The following is an 11,742-nucleotide window of genomic DNA, read 5'->3' as shown; positions in this document are numbered from 1 at the left end:
AATTTCATCTATTCTATAGCCTATAAATTATAATACACCCATAAAGGCATGCATTGGGTTAATTTTAGGGTAGGTACCGTAACCGGGGTTACTTTAAAAAAAATAGGGCTACTTTGATAGATTTAAAAATGGTTATAAAAACGCAAATATTGTATTGTATTGTATTATAAAATTCTTCTTTTTAGCCGTGGTGGCCTAGTGGGTACCTAAGCCGTGGTGGCCTAGTGGTTTGACCTATCGCCTCTCAAACAGAGGGTCGTGGGCTCAAACCCCGGCTTGCGGCTTCCTCTGAGTTTTTCGAAATTCATGTGCGGAATTACGTTTGAAATTTACCACGAGCTTTGCGGTGAAGGAAAACCCTCTTGTTCTGAGAGGAGGCCTGTGCCCAGCAGTGGCACGTATATAGGCTGGGATGATAAAACTCTTTATTGTACATAAAACACATGATAATAAATTAACAGAGCACAGGATAATAAGATGACTGTACAAAGGTGAACTTATCCTTATCTAAACTCGATTGAGCAAAGGAAGTAAAAAGTTACAGTACTTACCCGGCGATAAAGATTGGAAAAAGACAATTGGCTGTTCACGACGATTTTCAAACAATGGCCACCATCCATCAATCATTGTATTTATGAAGGGAGGTTTTATATCAAATAAATACTGCACCTTTATGGACTTAATTAGTTTACGTCAAATTAATGACATGTAAACTTCGGATATTCATAGAGAGCTGTTGCAACTACTAGAAAAAAGGATTTCCTCTTTTTCATATAGATGCCATTGTACAATTTTAGATTTGGGGGTTTCAACAACTCTTTATTATATATTTTCATCTAAATTCGTCCGTACTCTATTTCACCTGTACAACGACTGACAAACGTCACTTTGCGACAACGCTCTACGAATCCGAAATTAGCCGAGTCTCTTTCCAAAGACCGATGTGCAATCTTTATGGCTGGGTAGGTACTGTAAGTAGGTAATTTATGAAGGTAGATACCGTAAACTGCTTCAACTTTGCCCTCTAGCCCCAACATTGCCTGATTCGATTTAGAGTCGATAACTTTATTTCTTGGAACCTTTAGGTTTTAAAACTTTTCCCCCCCGTAATAATAATTCCCATGTAGATAAAAGTTTAAAACCTATAAGAGTGCTAAGTTATCGACTCTAAATCAACTCAGGCAATGTTAGGGCCAGAGGGCAAAGTTGAAGCAGTTTACGGTATTTCACTGCCACAGATGGTCTAAAAAAATAAGGACCAAAGGAGGTTCCAAAGTAGCCCCCGCATTTTAAAGTACACGCCAGGTTAGATACTACCTAATGTGGGAGGCTTAATGTCCCACTGCTGGACATAGGCCTCCTCTAAGAATCAGATGGCTTGGATTGTACTTACCACGCCGGCAGTGCGGATTGTGTGCTTCACACACACCATAGAATGTGGGTTTCTAGACAGGCAAAATATTGCTGATAGAGTTAGCATTGTGAGGTCCGTTTATGTTACAGTCTTGTTTGCAATGAGGGTTTATGGGTAGGTAAATAACTAAATCAGCTCATATACGATTATTAGTACATCGAAGTGCGTCAATGTTAGAGCTTATCTAAGCTAAAAGGCACATTACAGCGATTCCGTACCGTCTCCGTACTTGCGGGCTCAGTCATAGATTGGACACTGTATGCACGCCATTGCTTTGCAGTTTCATCGAAAAGGTAGTTTTAAACTTCATCATCATCATCATCATCATCCTATCCCATATACGTCCCACTGCTGGGCACAGGCCTCCTCTCAGAACATGAGGGCTTGGGCTATAGTTCCCACGCGGGCCCAGTGCGGATTGGGAACTTCACACGCACCATTGAATTGCTTCGCAGGTTTGTGCAGGTTTCCTCACGATGTTTTCCTTCACCGCAAAGCTCGTGGTAAATTTCAAATGTAATTCCGCACATGAATTTAGAAAAACTCAGAGGTGCGAGCCGGGGTTTGAACCCACGACCCTCTGTTTGAGAGGCGATAGGTCAAACCACTAGGCCACCACGGCTTTTAAACTTACTTACTTACTATCAGGGCGCAGTAACCCAAGTGGGTCTTGCCAGCCTTCGACCCCGAGGTATAAAAGGTCATAAAGGTCAAACAAACCAATGTAATGTGCATATGAATTTTGAAAAACTCCGTGATGCAAGCCCAGATTTGAATTCACGATCGATGTTATCTTTACCAAAAATCTTATGGTAAAATATCAAATATAAATTCGACCAAGAGATGCAAGTTCGGGTTCGATTCCACTTTCCTATGCTTGAGATGCCATAGGCAGTTTTAGAGGTAAGATTTCTTTGTAATATTAGAAAGAAGCAATTAACGATAATGTGGCGTAAGCTTTGAAAAGGGCGCGACTGCAGAGGAAATTAGACGCCTTATTGTTTTAATAGCAAAATGTCATGTCTATGACATCCCGGTCTTATTTCTCAGTGGTCAATTTCTATGTATACACAGATTGAACAAGCCTCTACTTGAAAGAAGATTACAAATTATTGAAGAACAATTAGTTTGTAAGAAATAATTTCAATGAGATTAATGTTGATAGCCTTGTTTTGGCATTTCATTGCTGTTTGTGTGAGTCAATTGTGATAAAAAACTGCCATGATTTTTCCATATCCAGATTAACAATTGTGTAGGTAAAATTGACATTATTAATTCGCAAATAGGTGTGCATGAAAGTTTACATGATTATTTCATTAGATTTACATTAAAAAAAATAACTTTTTGTGTTCCTCATGAAAGTCTTATCATGATCATGAGCAAGCAATTAAAACTTATAATTTATCATATTTCCAGTCACGAGCTAATGGCTGGCATGTGAATAAGTATATGTAACATTTGTTGTATAGTTGGATATGCTTGAATAAACGTGAAAAAAAATCCTAGCATATGTGTGTACATAACTCTATCTACAGACTGATAGGTAGACTATTTTCTTTTTACGGGCTTTGCTCTGTTACTTATTGCGACTCGATTCCTGGGCTCAACATAGGTTAAACAAGCCTACACATTTCTCAAAGGACCGGCGACGCATCTGTAACTATGGCCTAATATAATTTATAAAATCTATATGTAACCGTATTCAAGCAAATAAATTATTGCTTTTTTTATTCGATTGGATGAACGAGCAAGTGGGTCTCCTGATGGTAAGAGATCACCACCATAAACATCTGCAACACAGGGTAATTGCAGACGCGTTGCCAACCTAGAGGTCTAAGATGGGATACCTCACGTGCCAGTAATTCACCGTTCTCACTCTCCACGCCGAAAACAACAGTGCAAGCACTGCTGCTTATTTCTTTCTTTCTTTCTTAATAATATATTCAGTACCAAACCAACTACCAGAAGCCAACAATCAAGCTCTTGAGGTTTATCGGTAGACAGTTTTTGCTACGTAGATAGCTGCTACTGTTGACGAGTAGGTAATTTTGTTTCTTCCATTACAGCAGGGTTACTCAAAGTGGGGTACGCGAACCCCTAGGGTTCGCTGTTCGACGGAAGGGGGTTCGCGACAACCACCACAATCCAAAAACCACCAGGCTGCAAGACTAGCAAGATGATTAAGATTGGTTTTTGGAATCTTTTTGTGTATTTATTTCAACTCCAAATTTGTTACTTATTTGTTTGTTTCAGTTTGTATTTTCGTTGGCAAGATGATTCTTACCTATATTTGTTACCTTTTATTGAAATAAATGATATACATTATATTATGATGATGATTGAAATAAAAATAACCTTGGTTTCTCCAACAGTCACTTTCTTTGAGTGGGGGGGGGGGGGGGTCGCTATCGTCTAGAAACTTTAACAGGGGTACGTGGAGCCATAAGTTTGAGAAACACTGCATTACAGTAACAATTTTAACCTTGACTTTACCGGTTTAACAAATAACAACGCTCCGCCATGACATTGGCATAAATTAGATAACTAAATAGTTTAGTGACGAGAAAACTTTAGTGTGTTTACTGTTTTGTTGGTGCTTAGACGTACATTTGTTTTTATCCATATTGTTACGTAATTTGTGAAGTCAGTGTGTAAAAAGTGTGTTTGTATAAAGTATTTAGTGCGGTACGTACCATCAGCCAATTGTGGTCTACCGCCATAAAGTTGATAATCGTTTGCATGTCACAAAACAATAATGACAATAGACGTATTTCGTAACTCCGTCCGCGTAAAATTCGGTTATCGCTATTCCGCGGGAACTATGCAATTTTTCGGGATATAAACTATCCTATGGCCTTCCCCGGACTGAAGCTCTCTGTAAGCATACCCAATTTCATCTAAATCGGTTCAGTGGTTTGGTCGTGATGAAGTAACAAACAAACAAACAACAAAGTAACAAAAAAACAAAATATAATATGAGTGAGAGAAAACAGTAAGTATTTACTTAAGTTTTCGTTTCAAAATTTGTATTACTTTATGGAAAATTAAGCCGATGTTATCGTACGTGAAGTTTTAGTTTTACTTTACAAAGAACAATATTATTATGCAAACATCGGTATCCTTTGGTAACAACAATTTGCAAGTCATCACAAACAACATAATAAACGTTATCTTCATGATAAAGCTAAAATTTTATCAAAAAAATCTTGAGTAAGTACTTATGTATAAAAGAGAAAAAACATCGATTTGTGAAACAGTAGTGAGCTGCCAGTCGTGCGATGAAGCCTGTGGTGCTGGTTTGTCTGACAATCGCGTGCGCTGCGTCTGCGCAGAGCGAGGCGCGCGAGTCGCGCACCGTGCAAACCGCGCAGGGGCCCGTGCGCGGATACAAGACCGACGAAATCTTCGAATTTTACGGAATTCCGTACGCCACCGCTCCTACAGGGAAGGACCGGTTAAAGTAAGTCTCACGTTTAAATTAAAGTTTTCTACTGCAAACATTTATTACGAATGTGTAGTCAAAATGTCCAAAAACGGAATTATAGTTTCCTATGTCCGTCTGTCTGTCTTGCCTAAATTCACGGTTTATCTCAGAGACTTAAATACTAGAAAACTGATGTTTAGCGTGGATGTACAAATACAGCAATCAAATCGATTAGTGTATTATATCAATATACAATTTTAATCTACTATCTAATCTACTTACTATTTACAAAACTTATACTAAATAGCAAATGTCTTCAAGGCTTTTGTAGAGGCTGAGCATTACCTCTCTGATAGTAGGCTGATGCGTTAAGAAGCACCAGGGATTTGAGGTATCTACCAGCGAGAAGATATTGAAGAGCTGTTAAGGCCCAAATAGTTATAGTTAGATATACAGTATAGAAATACTTTTGTATGAGATAAAGACGAGAAAATTCGAGAATTGTATAGATCTTTGAAAAATATTGCACGTTACGGAAATCGTTTTCCCATTCAGCAATCTGTTTGCTGAAGTGTAACATTTAGGGTTACATACCCGAAAGGTCACCAACGAAACCCTATTACTGTTGTTATGCTGTCCACCAGTCTGTTTGTCACCCTGTCACACACAGGACTGCATATCAAGAACTGGAAAAGATAGACTCTTCTATCACGAGATTCTCATAGATACCTACAAGTTTACACAAAACCCTCAGTGCGCAAGTTCAATTCACATTTGGCGGTTTTATTTAATGTTGACACATTTTACAGGCGCCGCTTCCTGGTCCTGTTTGGATGAATATTTTAGAAGCAGTCAATGATAAAATCGTTTGTCCACAAGGCGGTATGCAAGAAATGTCTCTCTTTGCGTCTGGACTTTTCATGCAAGAAAACTGTCTTATTGCAAATGTTCTGATGCCTGACACAGAAGAAACTAATCTGCCAGTATATGTTGTTGTTCACGGCGGAGCCTACCAAATGGGATTCGGAAATATGATACAGCCGAAGAGCTTAGTAAAGACGAAAAAAATTGTTGCAGTAACATTTAATTACCGCCTTGGTCTACATGGCTTCCTATGTCTGGGCACAGAAGGCGCTCCTGGCAATGCGGGGATGAAGGATCAAGTCGCTCTGCTGCGCTGGGTAAAGGAGAACATTGCCAATTTTGGTGGCAATCCAAACGATGTCACAATCGGTGGTTACAGCGCAGGTTCATCGGCAGTAGACCTACTGATGCTCTCTGAATCAACCAAGGGGCTTTACAATAAGGTCATACCCGAAAGTGGCGCAAACGTTGGGGTATGGAGTATCCAGATTGATCCCTTACAGAACGCGAAAGAATTTGCTAGAAACAACAATTTTACAGCAGTAGATGACATCAATTCATTAGAGGAATTTTATAAAACTGCTTCCTTTGACTTGCTTACGTCAGACGTATTCATGGATAGAAAGGATACGACTTTTTTGGCTTCTCCGTGTGTAGAGCGCAACATTGGTGAAGAAACGTTTTTAGAAGATAACCCCGTCAATCTCCTAAAGCAAGGAAAATATAGGAAAGTTCCTATCTTATCCGGTTTTGCCAATATGGAAGGTTTATTCAGAACCGATAAATTTGTAGCTTGGAAAGACCAAATGAATGAACAATTTGCAGATTTCTTACCAGGTGATTTAACGTTTAGATCTGATGGTGAACGTTCTGAGGTTGCACAAAAAATAAAGAAATTTTATTTCGGAGATAAGCCTGTTGGTGAAGAAACTGTTCAAGCTTACATCGACTACTTCACAGATGTTATATTTGCTTATCCGCATCTTAGATCTATACAGTTACAAGTAGCAGCTGGAAGTGATTCTATATACTTGTATGAATATTCCTTTTACTCACCACCACTTGAGATTGAAGGCATGCCGCCTGTACCAGAATTCATAAAGAAGATACGCGGTGCCAACCATTGCGCGCAGTCAGCGGCGGTTCATGACGCCGCCTCATTCTTTGGCAATGACAGTAGAGAAGAATTTTTGGAGTTACAGAAAAAAATGCGAGAAATTTGGCTAAATTTTATACTTACTGGGTGAGATTTTTTATATATGAATTATGTAGTTAGCATTAAAACCTTTGCCGTCCTGTTCTCTCTCTCTCTCTCTCTCTCTCTCTATATATATATACATTTATTTCAGTTCTTGCATGAGCAAGAAAATGAATAAAATGAAAACAAGGGTTTATTTTAGTTTTTTTTAGATCCATTGAATTCTTCTTCAATATTTAATCATGAACTTTTTAAATTGCTAAGTAATGTAAACAGGCACTTGTCATTTCTTTAACCTTTTTTTATATTTAAGTACAATTCCTGAAATTCTATTACGACAAAAATAACGATAAAATATGTTTCTCAAAAATGTCCGTAAAAGTTGACATTATTCCTTACATATCAGAAGGTGAAGTGCATAGTTTAATGGTCTGCGAAAAATTAAAAAGATTGCAGGCGCGCTAGCTCGACAATAATAAATTAGCGCACCTGCAATCAGTCACTTTTTTTTTAAGTTAAAAAGGCCATGGAAATGTTGGCACAAGTCGTATACAGCCACGTCTAAATAACCGGTATCAGATATTTTGTTGGAGCTCCGGACTTTTTTTATTGGGTCTGAAACAGCTTGTGGTGTTTTCGGTCGAAACATACACCTGTAGTTTATTTTTGAAAAAAAGGCGGCAAAGCATAAGAAAAATATTGAAATAAAATGAAATGTTACAATTTATTTTGAGAAAAAGTTTATCCTATTTCAGAATTATTCACCATTTTTGAGAAAAGCTTTATATTAGTCTCGGCTGGAATATCAATAGCTGGCTTCGTATAAGGTAGTTAAACGGTCGTTTAAAAGCCGTGGTGGCCTAGTGGTTTGACCTATCGCCTCTCAAGCAGAGGGTCGTAGGTTCAAACCACGGCTCGCATCTCTGATTTTAACGAAATTCATGTGCGGAATTACATTTGTTTACCACGAGCTTTGCGGTGAAGGAAAACATCGTGAGGAAACCTGCACGAACGTGCGAAGCGATTCAATGGTGCGTGCGAAGTTCCCAATGCGTGCGTGCGAAGTTCCCAATGCGTGCGTGGGAACTATGGTCCAAGCCCTTTTGTTCTGAGAGGAGGCCTGTGCGCAGCAGTGGGACGTATATAGGCTGGGATGATGATGATGAGGTCGCGTGTGTCCTTGAATAGTAATGTCTGTTATGAATGTCTTAAAAGGGTATTTTGTATTTTATCTTTCAGGAAACCAGTTCCCGAAGGATCAGCGCTGCCAGCGTGGCCACCGGTTGGTGCCAACAGGTCTCCATACATGGACTTCGGGGAGGAGCTACAGCTCAAAGGTCCTCTTCTGGAGTCTCGAGCTCTCTTCTGGGACGGCATCTACGAACAATATTACAAGTCACCAGTGCCTCCGTCGCCATATCAAGCACGTGATGAATTGTAAATGAAATTAAGATTGTTTTTTTGGAATCTTCTTGTATTTTTTATTTCAATTCCAAATTTTTACTTTTACGGTCATCCCGTAAAACCTAAATTGAAAATAAAACTGAAATATAAATGCACAGAAAACCAGAAAAATAAGACCATCACTGGAATCGAACCCAGGTCCTCGGTATTCCGTACCGCGTGCTATACCGCTACACCACTGATGGTCACCATCCGAGGACCTGGGTTCGATTCCCAGTGATGGTCTTATTTTTCTGGTTTTTCTGTGCATCTATATTTCAGTTTGTATTTTCAATGTAAATGAAATGTTTTTTTTTGTAATACAGCTACTGGTACTGGTTTTTTTCTGATTCATCATCTTCATCAGCGGAAACATTCACTGTTGAATAAAGGCTCCTTCGAATAAAATGAAATTAAATTAAATTAAATTTATTTGCAAAACATTATGTTCATGTTGAGATGTTAAAAGTATATAGGATTGATAGTGTCAATGATGACAATTACCTTATAAGAGTAGGCATGCAAAAAATGTTGAATATTAAACAAGACTAAACAAGGATGATAATAATAATTAAATTCAATGTCAACAATACAATTATTTAGGTATTCCCTTGACTTGTCTAAAAATGTTTTGCCTAATTTCACTTTGTCTAACAACTTTTACTATAATTAATAGTTTATCTAAAGTCAATTTGTATAATTCAATTATTCATAAATAAGCCGTGGTGGCCTAGTGGTTTGACCTGTCGCCTCTCAAGCAGAGGGTCGTGGTTCAAACCCGGCTCGCACCTCTGAGTTTTTCGAAATTCATGTGCGGAATTACATTTGAAATATACCACGAGCTTTGGGTGAAAGAAAACATCGTAAAGAAATCTGCACAAACCTGCGAAGCGATTCAATGGTGCGTGTGAAGTTCCCAATCCGCACTGGGCCGCGTGGGAACTATGGCCAAGCCCTCTTGTTCTGAGAGGAGGCCTGTGCCCAGCAGTGGGACGCATATAGGCTGGGATGATGATGAATTATTCATATTTTTATTTTGTCGAATTTTTCATTATTAGGGTAAGCCGCGAATTTTAACGCAATGGACATAGAAATAACATAAAAAATACGTGAGTTACCAATAAACGTAACGCAAATTTTATAAAGCCTAGATCAAACTGGTAAAAATCCATTAGTTAACGTATGTATGAAAAAAAATCATGTCAATATAAAGTGAAGTTTTTATTTTTACTAGAACTTTCTGACGATACTGATCTTAAATCTGTCCTATATGAAATCTATAGAGCTAACATGAGAATGTGGAAGTAGAAGTACCTCTAGTTGACGAACATCTTTCCAAAGTGTATCTTTACATGCTCTCTAACACTGACAATAAGGTGCACATTTATAAGCATAACGAATTTGATGTGGTTTTTTTTTATTCGACTGGATGGCAAACGATCAAATGAGTAAGAGATCACCACCGCCCATAAAAATCTGCAACGCCAGGGGTATTGCAGACGCGTTGCGACCTAGAAGCCTATGATGGGATACCTCACGTGCCAGTAATTTCACCGGCTGTCTTACTCACACGCCGAAACACAACAGTGCAAGCACTGCTGGCTTCACGGCAGGATTAGCGAGGAAGATGGTGGTAGCAATCCGGGCGGACCTTGCACAAGGTCCTACCACCTAGTTGTGAGCATGCTTGTGACTTCGACTGTACAAGCTATTAAATACCTCAAAGAAATGGCCAAACCCTAAATCACAGGTTTACCAATTTAGGAGTAGTATCTTAGTTAAGTGGACAATGTAAAAGATGTTTTTGGAAAAAATTATTATGATTATTAAGTTTAGGTAACAAATGAACTAAGTAGGTAAGTGAATCCTCCGTTTGTCTCTCACTTTAAATACGCTATGCATGTAGCAGGACGTGAACACAGAACTCGCCACAATTCTCTTGTGCCGATCCCTGCACCTACAGATTAAATTTATTTAAATTCAAAATATCCATCTAACTAACTTACTGTGCGTGCAGTCATTGGAAACCTAATAATAAACTGGTGTAAGTTAGAATTTTTCTGTGTGAACTTCCTTTACCACATTTTTTCGTTACGTTATGTACAAAATACGTAGCATTTTGTAAAAATGTAACGTAATCGTAACGAAAGTGTAACGTATTTTATACAAAAATCGTTTATCATGGTGAATAACGACATTTTTGAACATAATACACATGCCACTTACATGGAAAGATTACCTATCGTATGAAAAAACAACCAGTTAAAAATAATCACTACTTACCTTAAAATCGAACAAGCACTTTCGACGTTTTTTCGAAAAAAAACCTCCGCGTCACTTTTGATGGTTGTTTGTCAACAAACTGATGAGATTTTTTTATCTCATCGATGTTGCCCTATTAGAGTATTAGTTGCCAGTGTACAAAAACAATTTCTACCGAAATTGGCGTTAAAGGTAGCCTAATTAAGCGTCACCTAAGTATTCGTAACGAAAACGTGGTTTTTGGCACGTGAAAAGAAATAAATATAAAACATGAAAATTATTTGATTATCATGATTCCGCAATCGGTAGGACTATCGTTATATCATAAAATTTGTTTAAACAAAATCATGATCATGAGAAGTTAAATAGCATGAAATAATAAGGTATTAAGTACTCGTGGTCAAAAAAATAGTCATTTTCGTTACGTTTTGACGGTAATATATTTTTATTATTTTTTTAAAGGGTTTAAATCAATTATCTCATTTGCGACCTTGAGAGTTTATATCGTGTCATATAATAAAAAAAAAATTAAACCTCTAGGTGTTATCAGTTTTTTTTTATCAGCGTTCCAAATTTGAAACGTCCAAATTGGTCAAAATTCGCGGCTTACCCATTACTAAATGATCATTTACATAACTCATGTTTTGTCGAATATTATGTTATCGAAAATTCACTTTGTCGATTCTTATTTTAACTAATCATACTAATCATGTAAACGACTGTTTGTTTCTGAAATAAATAAATAATTAAATAAATGATCATCATATAGCAGAATAATGTTTAAGTAATATCATTTGCATAACTCTTGTTTTGCCGAATATTATTTTATCGAAAACTCACTTCGTCATTCTTATTTTAACAAATCATCATATAGCCGAATAACGTTTTAACTAACATTGGATTGTCTAATATTGAATTATCATAATATTGGTTTTGCTTACTAACGTTATGCCTAATTTTGGTACCTAAATGTTTATTATAAAATAAGGTCAATTAGGTAGGTTACATTGAAACAAATAAATCCATAATATTGTACTATTTTTTTTATTTGATTTAAGCAAATAACAATACTAAACGTAAAGGGATAGGTGACGACGAGCGAAGCGAGAGGAGCGTTAGGTAGAACTGCGACCCTAC

General features: G+C 37.6%; 2 protein-coding genes across 2 annotated transcripts in view; both read left to right on the top strand.

The window, feature by feature from the left end:
- The window catches only part of LOC141440825 (uncharacterized), a 972,542-nt gene that overhangs the window by 584,583 nt on the left and 376,217 nt on the right, over positions 1 to 11,742 (top strand). The window lies entirely within an intron of this gene.
- On the top strand, positions 3,982 to 8,368 carry LOC141440791 (esterase FE4-like). Its single transcript, XM_074105335.1, has 5 exons — positions 3,982 to 4,406; positions 4,672 to 4,868; positions 5,287 to 5,293; positions 5,648 to 6,945; positions 8,140 to 8,368. Exons 2-5 carry the CDS (start codon positions 4,693 to 4,695, stop codon positions 8,339 to 8,341), a joined length of 1,683 nt encoding a protein of 560 aa, XP_073961436.1. The 5' UTR covers positions 3,982 to 4,406; positions 4,672 to 4,692; the 3' UTR covers positions 8,342 to 8,368.

Source organism: Choristoneura fumiferana, chromosome 23, assembly GCF_025370935.1.
Source record: "Choristoneura fumiferana chromosome 23, NRCan_CFum_1, whole genome shotgun sequence".
Taxonomy (NCBI): domain Eukaryota; kingdom Metazoa; phylum Arthropoda; class Insecta; order Lepidoptera; family Tortricidae; genus Choristoneura; species Choristoneura fumiferana.
Note: the sequence above shows the minus strand (reverse complement) of the source record. Positions and strands in the feature narration are given on the sequence as shown.

What these genes read in the sequence shown, in the direction of transcription:
- LOC141440791 (XM_074105335.1), top strand. Translation starts at nt 4,693, where the DNA reads ATGAAGCCTGTGGTGCTGGTTTGTCTGACAATCGCGTGCGCTGCGTCT. An exon ending in CTAAATTTTATACTTACTGG is followed by an intron (nt 6,946 to 8,139) that starts GTGAGATTTTTT and finishes TTTATCTTTCAG; the next exon opens with GAAACCAGTTCCCGAAGGAT.